Raw genomic sequence first — 18,665 nt, forward strand, 5'->3', positions numbered from 1 at the left:
TCGGCGAAGTAGCTCCTGAAGAAGACAACCAGTGCCTTGTAGTAGCTGCAAAAGGTGGGGTTCTGGGACTGAGCGAGGGAGATAAAACTGGAGAAAAAGAAAGGGAAAAGACCAGTTTGGTCATTATGCAGTCTCTTTTAACCAGTCACCAGCAAACTGTGATTACAGTTCCCTCTCTTTTAACCCAGACTTACAGTACACAGTCATTCCCCTCTCCCAACAATCTCGATTAGTTCCCGTTTAAAGAAGACAAAGGAATCATTGGATAGCAGTGATGTGATTCTCTGTTAAAAGGGCTTTTAATATTAGCTTTTCTTGTTACATTTAAAGCTAATATGCTGGTAATGGGTTTTTCTTTTCATTCAATCAAAGAAACTACAGACAACTGAACAATCTCAGCGGTCCATCACATTGTTTTAGCTGGCAATGGTTTTCATTTTTTCAACACCTGTGCCAGCCTCTTACTGTAGTTCGCTTCATAGAGTTGCGATGGCTCCGTCCATCGCTGGGACGCATTTGTCTACGGTAGGCATCGACCCTAGGTCGAGCCTAAAATTGTTATCGAGCTCGAGCCCAATGAGTTCGAGCCGAACTTGAGCCTCAATATATATTTAAAAATATTTTTAAAATATATATCAAATAAAATATATATAAAATTATGCATACATTTTACATAAAATTGGACATAACTTAAATATATAATACATGTATAAGATTGGGTATAACTTTAACTTAAAATTGAGCATAATCTATATATATAATACTTGTATAAAATTCGGCATGACCTCTACTTAAAATTCGGCATAATCAATATACATAATACCTGCATAAACACTCCATAAAATTGTTAATACATTCCATAAACACTTCATAAAATTGTTTATACACTCCATACACTCCATACACTGCATAACATTATAAATAAATCCATACAATAATCAAACACAACAAAATTAAATAAAATATCACTATCAATTTACAATCACCCAAATAAAAACTATAAATCTTTTAAATAAAATCCTATTACTATTACAGACTTACTAGAAAATTACTAGAAATATTTTAAATTTTTCTTAGGAAAGTTAAATGGACCTCTTATTGCCTTTTCTAAGGAAATAAATAAAAATTAAAAATTAATCTAATATATTATTATACGTATCGATAAATTTTTAATCACATAAAATGTCAAACACAAAATTGCTATGAAAATTACCTCATGCTCAAAGTATTATATCATCAACTGTCAAATACTTATTCAAAAAAATTCTATATGGTTTTCTAGCCCATCTTGGCAAGAAAATCTTACGTAGAAAATTATATGATTTTTTAAAAAGAATTTATAATTAGAAAAATATTTTGAAAAAACATGAGGCACTAATGGTCCCTATATTTCTATTAAAAATGTCTTTTCAACATTTATTGAAAAAACCACTAATAGTCTCTAGAAACGTATTTCTACTAAAATATCTTTTCAATTTATTTAAGATCCATAAGGAAGGGACAAAGAGTTTTTTTTCTTCCTTGTTTATGATCTCGCACGTAGGGGTGGTTTTGAATAAATTATATATAAAATTATGCATACATTTAAAAAAATATAATGATAGGAGAGGTTCAGGATTGAATTTCAATAATGGATTAAAATGCACCAATATTAATATTTTTTACTCCAATTGTTGTTTAGCTTGTTTTGTAATTTTTGAATCTGGCCATAATTTATTATGGCCTCCTTAGTGCTCCTAGATAAAAATTCATATTCTAGGAAAAACTAAAAATATTTTTCCTATGATACATATTTCCAAAAAAACCTTTAAATAAAATCTTATTTCTATTAGTGACTTATTAGAAAATTACAAGAAATATTTTAAAATTTTCTTAGAAAAGTTAAATGGACCTTTTATTGTCTCTTCTAGGCAAATAAATAAAAATTAATAATCAATCTAATATATTATTATACTTATCGATAAATTTTTAATTAAATAAAATATCAAACACAAAATTGCAATGAAAATTGCTTTATGCTAAAAGTATTACAGCATCAACTGTTAAATACTTATTCAAAAAATTTCTATACAGTTTTCTACCCCATCTTGGTACGAAAAATCTTACTTAGAAATTTTTATGATTTTTAATAAAAAATCTTAATTAGAAAAATATTTAAAAAACATGAGACACTAATAGTTTATAGAAAATTATTTCTATAAATTTTATTTTTAATTTTTTCTAGAGGAATTTTTTTTTTTTTTTATTTTATGACCTCGTACGTGCGAGATCATCTTCGCGCGAGGGAGGGGGGAGATTATTTCTCCCCTGTTTTGGTTTTCCACCGAGATGATGCAGAGGGAAGGGGGTTACGGCGCCAGGGAGGACCTATCGTCGGGGATGACGGCTACGACGGAGGCGGCAGTGACGACAACAAAGGCGATCGAGGAGAGGAAGAAATCGGACGGACGGCCACAGAGGCAGCCGCCGAGCAGTTGCGACGGCAGTAGAGACAACCGGCGAACAGCTGCGATGGCGGTAGAGGCGGCTGGTGAACAACTGCGACGGCGGTAGAGGCGGCGACAACAACCGATGGGAGGTGTCGGTGGTGACGAGGGGGGAGGAAAAATTTTTCCCCCCCTCGCTCTCGATCCCGCTCCCACTCTCGCTCGCGATCCCGATACCGATCCGACTCACTTTGAGCCACCTCGCGAGCTGACGAATTGAACCTGGCTTCTGTCGAGCTTGGCTCGTTAAGGTAAACGAGCCAATTTCGGTGCTCGAGCTCGATAGATGACGAATCGAACCGAGCCGGTTCAGTTCGAAGCCACCCCTATTTGTCTCCCACCTTTAATAGAAAGAGTATATTTTTATGGATTTTATTTTTTTTAAAATTTAATTAAAAAATAAGATAAATAATTTATAAATTAAAATAAAATATTATTTTTATTAATATATTTAAAACTATATACCTAAGCAAATTAATTTTTTAATATCTAAATTATCACTCTTAATTTAGTAATTTAATATAATAATAAGAGTCGTGAATTTATATAAATAAATGAATTTTATTATTTATAAAAAATACTTGAATAGACTAAGAAATAAATGAAATTCATAAACATCATTAGCATAGACAAATGTTTCTGAATCTCATTAAATAGACAGTCTTCTATAGCAGAGACCATTCAGACTAGAACAATCAAGAAAAAGTCTCCGATCCCCAGCGTGGTTACTGCCGCCGTTATGGAGCTTTCATGGTCCCTAAGGATTCCTTTCAAGCTTCTGAGACAACAGACCGCTCGTCTTCTTCTCTTAGAGTGTTGATCATATTGGCGACCTGGTTCATGGGCGGCCTTGCTGCCGGAGAAGGGTTTATGCACTTCAGAGCCACCTGTAACAAGTTCACCATCTGTTCTTCGCTTGCGCCTTCCACGATCAAAGCCTTGTCAAAAACTTCAACAGTCCATTCTTCTTTAACCACAGAGTGAACCCAGCGTGCTAAATCGAACCCATTGTTCTGCACCAATTTCCCTGTCAAGAGCTCTAGCAGAATGACCCCAAACTTATACACATCTGACTTGAATGTATCGTTCGGCTGCACCCTGCTCTGATCCATGGGTGTGTTTCCAGATGACGACTTGTCATCGATCACCATTAATCCGTACTCGCTTATGCAAACATCCATGTTGCTCTTAAACATGATGTTGCTCGATTTTAAATTGCCATGAGCAATACCCTCCTCGTAGAGCTCATTGTGCATGTAGGCCAGGGCCTCCGCGATGGTTGATGCAACGCTCAGCCTACTACCCCAGTCAAATGTTCGAGCATTTTGATCACTTCCTGAGATTAGTATTAATGGAAGGTTTGAATTCTAATCCAGATAAACCAAAAAACAGAAAAGAGTGTGGACAAAAAATACCATGAAGAAGCTTAAACAGGCTCCCATTTTGCTGAAATTCATAAACCACGAGTTTCTCCTCCTTGGAACAGTAAAAGGCCACCGGTGCCATCACGTTTGGATGCTTTGTCTGGTCAATCTTCTCCATCCGCCTCTCGTACTCTTCCTTAGAAATGGCCCAATCCTTGATCCTTTTTACGGCGAGATCAGAACCACTGCCGAACATAACCCTGTAAAGACTACCGTACCTCCCTCTTCCAAGCAACTCCGCCGGTGCTTTGAGTAAATCCTCGAATCTTAATCCTTTCTCTGACGATCTGGTAAGAATAACCATTGATTGTGAAACCATGCTCACGCTCAAGTCGTTTGGAGAATGGATCGAACACTCTGATCTACTCGTGGTCTTGTAATCTGTTGAGGAACCACTACTGGTCTTCGTTGTCTTTACCTCCTTTACAGATTCTGTCTTTTTATTCTCGAATGGAAGCTTTTCGTCAGTCTTCTTTCGACGGAGTAGCTTGAAAAGGAAGAAGGATACGAACACCCCGGCCAGAAGAACATATCCCACGTACATTACAATTTTGTCTCCATTCTTGGTCTTTAATTTGGAGTTTTCCGAAAGTGGAGACGGTGGACATGCATTCTTTAACGGTTTTCCACACAACTGAGGATTACCCAAGAGGCTAGTAGCATTGAAACGTCCATCGAGATCGGGAACTGGCCCGCTGAAATTGTTAAATGAGAGGTTAAATTGTTGAAGATTGGTGAAGTCGAACTGTGGTATCTGCCCTGACAAATTATTTTTGTCCGCGAGGAACATGAGCAAGCCTGAAATCCTGGCCAAATCGGGTAACTTCCCGGAGAAATTATTGTTGGAGATATCGAGCTTTTTCAGATTATTCAAGCTGGAAAACGAGCCGGGGAGCTTCCCGGAGAGCTTATTACGAGCGAAATACAAATGAGTCAGTTGCTTACAGTTCGAAAACTCATCCGGGATTTCTCCACCAATGCTGTTATTCTGAATACTTAACACCGAAATTGATTCCACAGCACAAATGGTTCCCATGTCGAGTGTCCCAGCAAGGCCTAAACCTTCCAGTACAACTCTTTTAATGGCCAAGTGTTGGGTGCAGTCTACGCCGGTCCAGTTGCCGGTGCAGGGATCCGACGTAGCGTTCCACCCGAAAGCTGGGTCATCTGGACGAACCCCTCCAGATAATTCATCGAAGAAATTCAAAAGAGATTGCCTAACATCCTCGTCTGCTGAGACCGACGAGTAGAAGAGGAGAATCAGAGAAAGCGAGAAGACCCAGATTGGGATGTTACCCATGATTGATGGGTGGTGGGAATGAGAGGCTTTGGTGTCCGCAGAAGACAGAGGGCTTTACCAATTGAGCGACGGAGTGAAAATATGCATTAGGTTTGCGGAGAAGAAGGAGAAAGGTCCAAAGAGAACAAATTTTAATACGTTAGTGTTACAAATGTCTGATTTTCCAAAGCGGGTTTGTAGCATTGTTGCTGGCTTTGCCGCCGATGAGAATTAAATAACAAGAACAACAGTTGGGAATTTTTGGACTTCCACGAGTGGAAACGGTCGAAACTCCGGTGTCTTTTTCGTTACATCATTTGAAAGCTGTATGCTTAATGAAGCGAGGCAGATGACACTCGGTTTATTCACCCTCTACATCGGTCTATTCGTGTTGGCTGCCTTTTGGCGGAATGGGCGTTCTGGAATCGGACTACTTCCAAAAACTCGTTTTCATGCAGAAATCATCTCTCTTATTCATGGCCAGTAGTGACTTGGTCGGTTTCCTCTACGTCAGCTGTTTGTTTAGCGAAGCAATTGGACAGCTACCGGAGCTTCTGAGGCCGGGCAAGAGAACCGTCAGTGAAACCGGGAGAAGCTCCCCGAAGATCCACCTACCCACCTTTTCGGGAGGTCATTAGCGATGAAATCAGCACCGAAGGAACAGTGGACCTCACCTCGAGCCGAAAACGTCATGTGGTAGCATGTGCTAGCCCCGTCCCTAGCCTCCTCACTCAAAACCCCCTTTTATGCTTTCTCCCCAGCACCGTCACCAGTGCTCCCCCTTCACCCCACTGACCCACCTGTGGTCTTCTCGGGAGCACATGAATTAATGTATCGTAACTTTGACCTCACACATGATCCCACCCCTAACCAACAAAGATGATGTTGATAGTTTCCACCATTCTCATGTCGCAGTTTTCCGAACCGGTTGATTCGAAGACTCGAACCGGCCGTCGTGTTCGAACTCCAGGACGCGAGTTGGCGACCAGACAAGCCACATGAGAATCGCTCCTCTCCCACACGGGTTCCCCACCGTTGATCTCACGCACTCGACTCTCCTTAGCAACTGTAAAAGTGATTATCAAAACTATAAATGTTGAAGTACATAAGCTATTAAAGAGAACGTGCAAGCCACGATCGTTGCCGTCCGATTTGTCGTGTGATTTTCGATTGATTTTGATGACAAGGGTCCTCATATGCCGAAATCTGTCGTGCATTTCGAGTGCATGGTCATGTGTTTCTATTTTTGATTTGTGCAAGGGCATGGGCCCTACTAAGAAAAGCTGCCATTTGACGGTCTATATAATTAGTCAATTCTTATTAAGATTTAAAACAACCGAATCACCTGCTACCACGTGTTCTTTATTTGCCGGATATCCGTATCCTTAAAGCTCGTGAATAAACCGCCTAATTCGGCCGAGTCCGATCCTCGATTAGGAAGCGGTTGCGAAGAAGATCCGAACTGTAATGGAGAGGCGGATGTCCGATTTCGGAAAATTAATAAATGGGAACGCGTTGGCGTCCGCCGTGTCAGACACGTGCAATGGCGTTGAACAGTGTACCCATGTGTCCACTCCAAACGACAAATGATTGGGGCGTGTTGAGAATTTCGCTCTTAACACAATCAGGTTGGCGCACATGGACCTTCTCCATTCCTCTCCCTACCCGATTTCCTTCCCACCTCTTCTCTTATCTCTCTCACTCGCTTGCCTTTTCTATACCTTCTTCTTCTTCCAGATCTTTATATATATATAACTCCCGATTCTCTTTCTCTACTCCGTTCTTTACAGATTCGTACTTCATCTTTTGATATCTGCTTGCGATCGACGACTGCGGCTGAGACATGGGGGAATTATTGACGGATGCATGTGATGGCCATCGCAAGGTTGGGCGGAAGCGTGAAAGAGACAATGTGTCCGGTAGGATCTTGAAACGGAGGAGGAGAAGATTTGTAGACCGATCGGTTCGAATGAAGGTTCGGAAGCTCAGGCAGCTGGTACCGGGCGGGCAGGGTCTTCAACCTGATCGGCTTTTTGTCCAAATCGCCGACTACATCTTGCATCTGAGGTTACAAGTGAATGCCTTGCAAGCTCTTTCAGATTTGTATAACCCATAAGAGGAAGGCGTCGTTGTAGGAACGTATCTTTTTCCTTTAACTTTTTTTCTCATACTTGTTGTTAGTGATCCGAATACCTGTTTAATTAGTTTCTCGTTGGCCTTACTTTCATCTTTCGTGCTCTTTTCTTTTTCACTTTTTTACAATTCGACAGTTTGTCATACATTTCAGATTCTTTCCTTTTTGTTTGTTACAGTTCATCTTGTTCTTTTCGTTTACTTTTTGTTTGATTTTTCTTTTTTCTTCATGGATACCTATTTAACAGCCATTGATCATGATTGGTTGTTCTCATCTGTCGTTCAGTTGCTACCGTGTGTATTGCTGAGCATCGAGTGCTGGCTAACAGAACATTGTATATTATGCCCATAGGCCCTGAATGGCTTATGAAATGAATGAGAGACCCTCCGGTGGCTTTTGGAAACGCATTCACTTATCTTGCCCGACAGTTGTACACATGATCCTCAAGAGATGGCGAGACTCAATTCTTCCAGGATTAGGTCCAAAAAATAATAAAACCATAGGAAAACTCAATTGCCAGACGACTCTCTCTCTCTCTCCCTCCGAAGCACGTCTGCCACAGAAGTGAAGAAATCCCACTCTCCCTTGCTGAAGAGAATTCTAAACGTCGGTTGTTCCATCATTTCCCCTCAACACCGAAAGAAACTCCTCCAAAGTTCAACATCGCCCCATGCAAACATGAAGCTCTCTCATTTTCCTAATAGCCTTCAGAAACCTCCTTCACATATTGCCTTCAAAACTCGAGCCGAATCTTCACCATCTCTTGATTGTAGTCCATTTGAAACACGCTGAGAACTTACGAGAACCAAGAACCATGTATAGAATTTATTCATTTTCTGTCGGGTAAGACGTCACTCTAAGTTCCCATCTTTCCATAGAAAAACGATTTCAAACTGATGTTTGAAACTGAGAACAGCTTCAAGGATCAATTAAGAAGAATAATTGAACATAAGAAAAGAGATTTGCTCTCCAGTAATTTTTTTTTTTTTTTGCTAAACTGATGTTTAAGAGCGAGTATAAATGATTGATAGTGTCTTCTTTTAATCAGATTTTTTTTGCTACAATGGACTGAAGTTTACTATTGGAGAGCTTTAAGTAGTAATAGGGTCTTATAGGAACAAGGTTCAAATCTCTTGATCTATTAGGATGCCTCAGCTGCATACCTCATTGCACTTCCACTTGACACCTATCGTAATGATAAATGGTTCGTCTCGCCGTGACCTTATCTAGGATTTTCACCCTTTTAGATACTTTTTCAGACCCATTGCCAATACTAAGTAGCAATCAAAAATTTGCATCCGATATTATATATTTTAGCTTTTATTTACATTACTTACTCCAGTCATGTAAAGAGGCAATCTTGAAAGTCTTTACTTAGTGACAATTTTAAATAGAAGAGAGGGGAGAAAGCGTCAAGTATCACAAACTCAAACCCTAAATCTTCTTCCTTCTCCTCTCCACCCTTATTTTCATCTTCTCTCTCACTCTTTTCTCCCCATCCTTCTTCCTTCTTCTTTTTGCACACATTCATCTAAGAGATTTCTTGAAGCTTAATTAATAGAACCCTAGGATCTAACATGGTAGCAAAGTAGGGTTCCATGTTTTTTCCTGCTCAGACTTGCATAAGTTACATGAAATTGCCTACTGCTCAATGAGCTATTCCCTTTTCCAAGCCAGATAAGGTTTTTATATTTGTTATTTCTTGTTTGAGAGTAAGAAAAGAATTCATTTGCTTGCCTTCAATTAATCATCTTGAATCATCCTAATTGCTCGTTCAATGCCTTGCTACTGACAAGACGGAAGATGGTGTATGGCTCCAAGTCATCCAACTCACACATTCACTGCTTTCTCTCATAGAATATACTTTGATTAATAGAGTGCTCTTGAATTGACCTGTAAGGATCCGTCCATGCACTAGATTCATATCCGTCTTAGTTCTGCATCCATAGATGGCATCAAGAATGTAGGCTCCCAAATATAGCTTGTGGCCATGTTTGATGTACAAGATGGTTATGTTGTCTGAAGGTTATCCTCTTGACCATTAGTTATCAATGCAGTAGCCCATAGTCAATGAGATCATCCTATCTTGAATTGTCATTGCATTGGGATCATTTGGTTTTCCAGATTGATAAATATATATATCCTCATTGATTTTTGACATTGTCAAGCCTAAATAATTTGTTAAAAAAATTTCTAGGTGTAAAAACTCATCTTCATTTGCCCTTCTTAGTAGTCCATCGATGCTCCTGGTTGTAAGGAAAGGCCGAGTAATGTTTCATAGTTCTCTATCTTGGATGCAGTTGTTTGTAAAGATTGTTGAATGAAAATGAAAGTTAACGGATTATAAGGTTGAGTAATAGACATCTTTAAGTGGATAGTCATTTTAAGATAGAACCGGGCTCAACCCAAAATGGTATTAGAGCAAGTTGTGTGCATCGGCTAAGACCAAATGTGTACTCCCCTAGGTATTCATGTTGTGTGAACCCTATGAGGTGAAAGCTACTAAGAAGTGCATTTGTGTGTTGAGGACACATCACATGGAGGTGAGAGGCGGGTGGGGAGTGTGGCTAGCCATTTTAGGATGCTTCTAATTATGGCAAATCCTTTTGATGCTGTTGTTTCCCATGTTGTCCAATTACCAGTCTGGTTGCTCTGTTCTTCTTTTAAAACAACCTGGACAAGATGCTTCATATACTTCCTGCTGGATTATTGCTATTAAGTGTTTTCTTGTCTCAGCGGGAACTGAACCTTGTTAATTCTTCGATTGTAGGTGAATGTTAAGACTATCATCAATATGGAGTGAACGGCAAGTCACATCGATCGCAATATTCAGCTGAATCCGTCTAGTATCATATTGGATGAGCTGAGTGTTTTTGAGATAGTTTCGTTAACTAGATAATAATTCCCATCTAAACAAGTCTAAAATCCCCATTAAGATAAGACGACATGGAACTACCACTTTCCCCATTTCCACCGCACTCTTCTTCTGCTTCTTGCTTTGCAATTATTCCGAAGCCGATCTGTTCCAGTGGTCTCTGAGCAGACAGGTAAGTTCGTGGCGACTCATAGTAGCCTGATGATGAAGAAGATGGAGAGGGCCCCACAGAAGGAAGCTTGGAGAGTAGAGCTTCAAGGCTAGTCATGGATGGCGTAATGGCCATGGGCGGTGGACTCAGCTGGTGATATTCGGCCGATCCTATGAGCGCTGCAGGGAAAGCCCAACTGTCCGGTGTGTTGAAATTTTCTGGTTTGAAAGGGAATGCTGAAGACGATGGATGAGGGAGGAGGACGCCGGGTATGCTTTCCAAGTCGCTGAACTTCTTCCGCAGTAGAACCACATAGCTTAAATCTTCCATCACCTTGCATTGAAAAAAAAAAAGAAGCAACAGGGTAAACCTTCGTCATTCAACTTTTAGGCTAATGCTTGAGTCAATTTCAATAACAGGAGCCATGATTTGTGAGCTCTGTTACTTGTAAAAACATTCACGTACTAAGACTGTCATTCTTCTTCGTACTGATTTAACGAGTCCTAATACGTTCACGATTGATGGTATTCTATCACATGAGAGAGAGAGAGAGAGAGAGAGAGAGTACTGATATGGCCACATGAAGAAGACCACGAAGGTAGAGCCGGACATAGCTAAGGCCGTTGGTATTTGGGTAGTGGGTTAGTGGTTTAACAGTTATTAATTAGTGTTTATTCAGTTACTTTTAATGGGTTAATCAGTTCTTTGATCGTGGGAGGTTATTTCCGTTTTCAGAGTCGTGGGTAGTTTCTTGTATGGCTATATATAGCCGAGATGAAATGTAACAGATATATGTGATTAATCCAGAAAACTATCTTCCTTGCTCTGTCTTCTCCTTCTCCGTTCATCTATTCTTCTTCGTCTTAAATTCCTGTATCAGTGGTATCAGAGCTAGGTTACGACTCCGGGATTCCATTCCGCGAGTTCCTTCCTCTCTCTCTACGTCTCTCTCTGTCAACGCTCTTCAATTTTCCTAACTCTTTTTCCGTTTTTCCCGTCTTTCCAAAACTCGGAATAATCTTCCCCAATTCTCCTTCCGTTCTTTCCGTCTTTCCAAACTATTGTCACCATTTCCTTTCAAACCTCTCTGTTCCAATTTTTTTTTTTTGTTTTGGTTTCCTCCGACACAGCTTCTCTTCCAAGTCGTATTGACCTCTGTAGTGAATCTTCCCTTCTATCTCGGCTGTTAATTACCATCGTCGAGAACAATTCCGAAAATCGGAGTTACCGCAGCCTTCCCTCTGTCGCCGGAAAGAAATTCCGAAATCAGAGAAAATCTCTGTTCGGGAAGAAATTTTGAAATCAGAGGAAATTTCTGTTCGGGAAGAACTTTCGAAGTCAGAGGAAATCTCTGTTTGGGAAGAAAATTTGCAGCCACCGACTTCCTCAACGCTGTCGTTGCCGCCGCCGAAACTCAAGCTCTGGGGCTGAAGAGTCATCGCCTCCTCGTTGCTACCGTTGCCGCTGAGAATCAAACCGCATATCTTCCTCAACGCTGCCGGAATCGCCGTTGCCGGTACTGGAGCTGGCCACCGCCGAGACGCATCCAATTACAGAACTAAGGTACCGAAGCTGGGAACTTAGGTAAAAATAATTGTTTGTTGCTGATATTGGCGTTGCAGCAAACTAGAGCAAAAAAAAAAAAAAAAAAATCTCTGGTCCCGACCATGGATACTCACAGCAAAACCCATGCAGAATTCCGCAACGAGGTCAATGAAATTTTGGCACGGCACGATTCAAGTTTTGATTAGGTGAACATCACCTTAGAAACGGTGTTAACCAAACTTTAAGCTCTTCGAGCGTTCCGCAGCCCAAATACTAGCTCTTCTGACATCAACCCCTTTGCACGTGATGAATCTTTCCACCCACATCCTTCTCGTCCAAATACTCGAAATGACCATTCTCATTAAAACCTCAAGTTATCCTTCCCGAAATTTAACGGAGACGACCCAATTGGATGGATTTACAAGGCAAAACAATACTTTGACTTCAAAAACATTGCACCAGAAGTCCAGGTTCAGCTCGCCTCTTTCCACTTAGAAGGCGTCGCCCTGCAATGGCACAGGTGGTTGACGAAGTTTCGTGGACCACTCACATGGGAGGAGATCACCAAGGCTGTACAACTTCGATTTGGTCCAACCGATTATGAGGACCTGTCCGAAGCTCTGAATCGGCTTAAACAAACCACAACCGTAGCAGCTTATAAAGAAGTTTTTGAAAGACTTTCTCACCAAGTGGACGGTCTGCCCGAAAGGTTCCTTATAGGTTGTTTTATTGCAGGACTACGAGACGATATTCGCATAAATGTTAAGATTAAACAACCTCGCACCTTGGTAGATACAATAGGAGTGGCTCGAGGAACGAAACCAGCTACAGAGGAGACCAAACCAACAACTCTGGTCTCATAACAACTTTTACACCAAACGCCTCACCAAATTCAATCGTTGGTGTGTTAGGACCTCCACCAACCCAACGCATACACCAAAACTCCAATCCTCATCCGGCAACCTTCCGCCGTATCACCAACCAAGAAGCCCGAGAACGTCGAGGTAAGGGGTTATGCTATTATTGTGACGAGAAGTTCGTTCCAGGCCATCGTTGCGAACGACCACAATTATTTATGATCGAGGATTCACCCCATATGGGCATCAAAGATGTGGAGGACGATCAACCAGAACCAGACTCTCATGAAGTTTTACCTGAAATTTCTTTTCATGCTATTGCAGGTACCGAACACCCACAAACGTTACGCGTCCTTGGAAAATTGAAAAACAAAATTGTAACGGTGCTGATAGATGGTGGCAGCACTCATAACTTCATTGATCAAGTCATCGTCTCGAAGTTCGAGTTACCGGTATTGCAAGATAAGAAAATCCATGTCATGGTTGCTAATAGAGAGAAGATAGAATGTATTGGCCAGTGTCGAGCGCTCACTCTCACCATTCAAGGACTTTTCGTCACCACCGACTATTATATTCTTCCGATCGCGGCATGCCAATTGGTATTGGGAGTACAATGGCTTGCAACTCTTGGACCCATCCAAACGGACTACAAGCAGTTCACTATGCAATTCAACATGGCAGGAACCTTCCACACATTTCAAGGATTGAGACGGACTGGCATAGAAGCCTTAACCGACAAAAAATTCAATGGGTTACAAGGCACGGGAATATTTTTTCAAATAACTCCTTCAAACAGCAGCAACAACCAATCAACTTTTTACCCTCCTGAGATGGGTCGCCTACTCGCTCAATACTCTCAGGTGTTTGAAACACCATCCAACTTACCTCCAAGGCGCTCACATGACCATCATATTCCATTGCATCCGACAACGGGACCAGTCAGTGTGCGGCCATATCGGTACCCTTATTACCAAAAAATTGATATAGAGAAAATGGTAAAAGAGCTTTTGCACTTTGGTCTAATATGACCAAGCCACAGCCCATACTCATCTCCAGTTCTGTTAGTAAAGAAAGCACACTTGGCAATTTTGTGTGGATTACCGCGCTCTCAACGACATCACGGTTTAAGATAAGTATCCAATTCCTATCATTGATGAATTATTAGATGAGCTCTGCGGCGCAAAATTTTACTCTAAATTAGATTTACGGTTTGGATATCATCAAATTCGCGTGCGAGAAGAAGATATTCCTAAAACCGCCTATTGAACACACGAAGGGCATTATGGGTTTGTGGTTATGCCATTTGGACTCACCAACGCCCCCAACAACCTTCCAAGGTCTCATGAATGATTTATTTCGTCCTTATCTTCGGCAATTTATTTTGGTTTTCTTTGATGATATCCTCGTATATTCGAAGTCATGGGAAGACCACCTTACACATCTGCAAATTGTTCTACAAATATTATCAACTAATAGTTTCTTTGCAAAAGAGTCGAAATGCCAATTTGGAGTTTCATAGGTCAACTACTTGGGTCATGTAATCTCTGAGCAAGGAGTATCGGTGGATCCAGCCAAAATTCAAGTTGTCTTGGAATGGCCAACACCAACTACAGCCAAGGGGGTCCGGGGGTTTCTCAGGTTAGCAGGTTACTATCGAAAATTTATCCGCCATTTCGGAAGTATAGCAGCTGCTTTGACCCGTTTCTTGGGCAAGGATGAATTTCAATGGAATGATGATGCAAAGATAGCTTTCCAGTTATTAAAAGAAGCATTCATGTCACCCCCAACTCTACGTCTTCCTGATTTTACTCAACGATTTGTCATTGAATGTGATGCTAGCGGAATAGGACTCGGTGCAATTCTGACTCAGCATAATCAACCAGTGGCGTATTTTAGCGAAGCATTAAAAGGTTCGGCCTTGGCACTGTCCACCTATGAGAAAGAAATGTTGGCAATTATTAAAGCTATAAAGAAATGGCGACCATACTTGCTGGGGAAACCATTTACAGTCCGCACTGATCAACAAAGTCTCAAGTACTTACTGGAGCAACGAATTACTACACCAACACAGACTCGTTGGCTACCCAAAATACTTTGTTATGATTATGAAATTGAGTATAAACGTGGGCCTGAAAACCAAGGTGCAGATTCTTTATCACGTGTAGCTGAATTCCAATTTTTATCTATTTCTCAACCACGTGCAGCCAATGCTTCAAAAGGAAGTCCAACATGATTCCTTTTATAAAGAATTATTACAAAAAGGGTTATCTCAAGCAGGACCCAAGTTATTCCAACGTGACGGTGTGTGGTTTATAAAAGACAGTTTATTTGAGCCCCACCTCATTCTTGATTCCCAAGAACATAGCTGATTGCCATTCGTTAGGTGGGCACTTTGGGTTTCATAAAACTCTTTCCCGTATCAAACAAAGTTTCTTCTGGTCTAAAATGCGCCATAAGGTAAAAGATTTTTTGCAACAATGTGATATCTGCCCGTAGGATTGCTTCAACCGCTACCCATACCGACTCAAATGTGGACTGATGTCTCGATGGATTTTATTGAAGGTTTACCCTCTTCCCATGGGTATACTGTTATCATGGTAGTCATCGACCGATTGACAAAATATGCTCATTTTGTACCATTGAAACACCCATTTACGGTTGTCATAGTTGCCAAGGCATTTGTTGCCCAAGTGGTTCGCTTGCACGGAATTCCACAATCAATCGTTAGTGATCGAGACAAGGTGTTTATCGGCTCTTTTTGGCAAGCATTGTTCCAGCTGCAAGGAACCAAGTTATGTATGAGCTCGAGCTACCATCCTCAAACTGACGGCCAAACGGAAGTTGTCAATCAAACGTTGTTTTGCAGGGGACCAACCGCGAAAATGGATCGAATGGGTTCCCTGGGCCGAGTTCAGCTACAATACTTCCATTCACTCTTCTACCAAGATGACACCTTTTGAAGCTGTTTACGGTATTCCACCTCCAAGTTTACTGGCTTATGTACCAGGCACTTCTCGTGTACAAGCAGTAGATGAGTACCTATGTGACCGCGATGTCATCCTACGTGAACTATGGCGTAACCTTCTGTTGGCTCAAGAGCGGATGAAATGTCAAGCAGATCAACACAGACGAGAGGTATCATTCCTGGTGGGCGATTATGTGTATTTGAAACTCCAACCCTATAAACAGACTTCTGTGGTTTTTAGGGCCTCTATAAAGTTTGCCTCACGTTTCTTTGGGCCATACAAAATTATTGAGAAGGTTGGTCTGGTGGCTTATAAACTGGCTTTACCTCCTGGTTTTCAAATTCATGATGTGTTTCATGTCAGTTTGTTACGGAAGCATTTGGGTCTAGTTACTCCAACATCTACCCAACTTCCCCCTGTTTCGGACGCGGCAACGGTTCTTCCACAACCTGAGAAGGCCTTAGATCGACGTGTGATCCAAAAAGGTAAATATCGCCCAAAATCTGAAATCTTAGTGAAATGGGTGGGGGCATCCACAGAAGATGCAACTTGGGGAGAATGAGTGGCGTTTCACCAAGTCCTATCCTAGTTTCATCCTTGAGGACAAGGATTCTTCAGGGGTGGGGAATGATATGGCCACATGAAGAAGACCATGAAGGTAGAGCCAGACATGGCTAAGGCCGTTGGTATTTGGGTAGTGGGTTAGTGGTTTAACAGTTATTAATTAGTATTTATTCAATTAGTTTTAATGGGTTAATCAATTCTTTGATTGTGGGAGGTTATTTCCGTTTTGAGAGTCGTGGGTAGTTTCTTGTATGGCTATATCTAGCCGGGATAAAATGTAACAAATATATGTGATTAATCCTGAAAATTATCTTCCTTACTTTGTCTTCTCCGTCACCTTCGTCTGGTCTTCTTCGTCTTTAAATTCCTGTATCAAAGTACACTATCTTCGTTCCAATTTCAGGAAATGGACGAAAGAAAAGAATCTCATCATGAACGCGGAGAGATTCTTACACGAAACGGACATGGCACCGACAACTTGTCGTCATACTTTTCTTATATATCAGAAGGAAAAAAGAAAAGAATCCAATTTCTGCGATATTCCCCCTAAATCATGGACCGGAGACCTCTGTATCGATCCCCACTTGAGCGTTATCTCCCATCAAATCGATACGGTCAATATCCTCGATGGATCGGATTTAATACCATTACAGACGCCAAGTTATTTTTCTAAAACGTGCGATGCATATTTCCGAAAGAGAAATGGAAGCTGTAGGAAACAACTGGCTACAGAAGAACAGAAAAAGCAAAAGGAAATAGAGATATGGACCAGGGAGAAGAATACCTTGTTAACAGCTCCCAACTGAACGACACCTTCTCTAACAGCAATCAAAGCAATCGTCTGTAACAATCCATAGCTAAAAAATTAGGGAATGCTGTTAAGAAATTAGAAAAGAAAGAACATGCTAAAGAGTGATTTGATTTTCGCATTGAACCTTTACACCAGACTGGAACTGGGCTTCCCATGTTCTAGGATGCTGAAATCAGTAACCAACCGTATTTTAGGAACCGCAACGTAAAATGCAGAATCAAGTCAAACTTTAAGAGTTGTATGTATCACTCACTGAATCTGCTGGGTTGTGCCAGGCAGCCAAGAAATTTATCTCATGATCTTGGGGTTCCTTGAATATCCACTTGTGACTGTGATCTGCTGCTACTTTCCCAATGAAACTGCTCCGGGGAACAAATCGAATCAATCTATCGAAATCATAGATACAATAATTGCTTTTGCAGATACAATGCTTGGAACCCACCCTTCTCCGTAGTTATAGATTTCATGGGACATCTTGAAGAAGAGCTCAGGTTGCAGCCCCCTAAGCTGTTGGAATTCACAGTTGCCATAAACTGCCGATCCTTCACAATGGTTTGAATCCATATCTGCGGCATGATCCGCAGCAGATGAAGCAAAATTGCAAAAGCCGTCTTCCCAGACTAGTATCCTAGCATTGATGCACAATTGAAATGGTTCTTACATGCAATGTAAGCTCAAACGAAGAAAGCTAAGAAAGTGAATCAGATCAAATACCAGTTCCTCCTATTCCCTCTCGACCTATCAAACGCCCCTCCCGGTGCATCCCATCTGCCAGAGGAAGATATAATAATTAGACTGCAAAAAGAAGGAAACAATATATAAAAGCTGATGATGAAACATGACAAGTAACCCTAGTTTCATCGCTGGTTTGAACTTCCGTGTGTTTTTACTAGAAACAGTATATTTCAATCTTGATATGTCTTTTCCTCACTTGGGCGGTGGGTAGTTTCTGGGCAAGATTCTCCAAAAGACAGCATAAACCCATTGAGAGTTCTCGTGAATACATAAGCTCCTCAGTGTGTGCTGGAGGAGATGAGTCACAGCTAGAGGATTTAAGTGGTCCTCCATTAAACCTTTCTGATTAGCTTAACCGTCTCTCTCTCTGAGAAAGAAAAGCCCCACCATCCAATCCTCTCATTGCAATCCCGCCAACAAGACAGCATCCTTATTTATACCCCCGGCCTCCTTCACTTTCTGCAACAATATGAATCATGCCTGTAAATTTTACCCATTTGATCTCCTGAACCCCACCTTTTCTTCCCAGTTCCCAACGGTCTTTTTTACAAAACGAAAATAAAAAAAGAGAAAGAATCCTCCATTCTGAACTTTTCGTCTCCTTGCTCGATTATTAAATTTCAGCAAGACTCAGACTTATAATCTCACATCATTAAGTGTACCTTGTTAAAGAGTCCATACCTCTCTCCAACCCGAGACCCTTATTTCGTCCTGACACCAAGATATTTCAACTCATTTCAGATCAGAAAAAACTCAACTCATTTTTCACTTTCTCCGGAAAATATATGGTCCTTTTTTCCAGTTTTTACTGACGGGTCTCCGTCTCCGTCCCTCCTAT

At 41.0% G+C, this 18,665-nt stretch overlaps 3 protein-coding genes across 3 annotated transcripts; 1 reads left to right on the forward strand and 2 right to left on the reverse strand.

Moving 5' to 3' along the window:
- Positions 1–3,256: 3,256 nt before the first annotated feature.
- On the reverse strand, positions 3,257–5,210 carry LOC137937476 (probable inactive receptor kinase At2g26730). The gene is made up of 2 exons (XM_068782534.1): positions 3,902–5,210; positions 3,257–3,822 (listed from the first exon to the last, which is right to left on the reverse strand). The coding sequence occupies exons 1-2, from the start codon at positions 5,208–5,210 to the stop codon at positions 3,257–3,259; spliced, it is 1,875 nt and encodes a 624-aa protein (XP_068638635.1).
- Positions 5,211–6,995: 1,785 nt separating this feature from the next.
- LOC137937477 (transcription factor PAR2-like) lies at positions 6,996–7,305 on the forward strand. Its single transcript, XM_068782535.1, has one exon. It carries the CDS (start codon positions 7,033–7,035, stop codon positions 7,303–7,305), a length of 273 nt encoding a protein of 90 aa, XP_068638636.1. The 5' UTR covers positions 6,996–7,032.
- A 2,836-nt stretch (positions 7,306–10,141) lies between these two features.
- On the reverse strand, positions 10,142–18,183 carry LOC137937169 (protein RICE SALT SENSITIVE 3-like). The gene is made up of 7 exons (XM_068782264.1): positions 18,024–18,183; positions 17,807–17,860; positions 17,535–17,720; positions 17,346–17,451; positions 17,217–17,258; positions 17,066–17,122; positions 10,142–10,682 (listed from the first exon to the last, which is right to left on the reverse strand). Exons 1-7 carry the CDS (start codon positions 18,158–18,160, stop codon positions 10,233–10,235), a joined length of 1,032 nt encoding a protein of 343 aa, XP_068638365.1. The 5' UTR covers positions 18,161–18,183; the 3' UTR covers positions 10,142–10,232.
- Between the last annotated feature and the right edge of the window lie 482 nt (positions 18,184–18,665).

Source organism: Aristolochia californica, unplaced genomic scaffold (genome assembly GCF_029961685.1).
Source record: "Aristolochia californica isolate CCGP_79_NKW_82.1479 unplaced genomic scaffold, dmAriCali1.0.hap1 SCAF_7, whole genome shotgun sequence".
Taxonomy (NCBI): Eukaryota; Viridiplantae; Streptophyta; class Magnoliopsida; order Piperales; family Aristolochiaceae; genus Aristolochia; species Aristolochia californica.

Bases quoted from the DNA above. Each gene is read 5' to 3' on its own strand.
- LOC137937476 (XM_068782534.1), bottom strand. From the start codon at position 5,210: ATGGGTAACATCCCAATCTGGGTCTTCTCGCTTTCTCTGATTCTCCTC. The intron at 3,823-3,901 runs GTATTTTTTGTC...TACTAATCTCAG, and splicing joins CCTGTTTAAGCTTCTTCATG to GAAGTGATCAAAATGCTCGA.
- LOC137937477 (XM_068782535.1), top strand. From the start codon at position 7,033: ATGGGGGAATTATTGACGGATGCATGTGATGGCCATCGCAAGGTTGGG.
- LOC137937169 (XM_068782264.1), bottom strand. From the start codon at position 18,160: ATGGAGGACCACTTAAATCCTCTAGCTGTGACTCATCTCCTCCAGCAC. The intron at 17,259-17,345 runs GTGAGTGATACA...TACTGATTTCAG, and splicing joins GGCACAACCCAGCAGATTCA to CATCCTAGAACATGGGAAGC. The intron at 17,123-17,216 runs GTTCAATGCGAA...GGATTGTTACAG, and splicing joins AGTTCCAGTCTGGTGTAAAG to ACGATTGCTTTGATTGCTGT.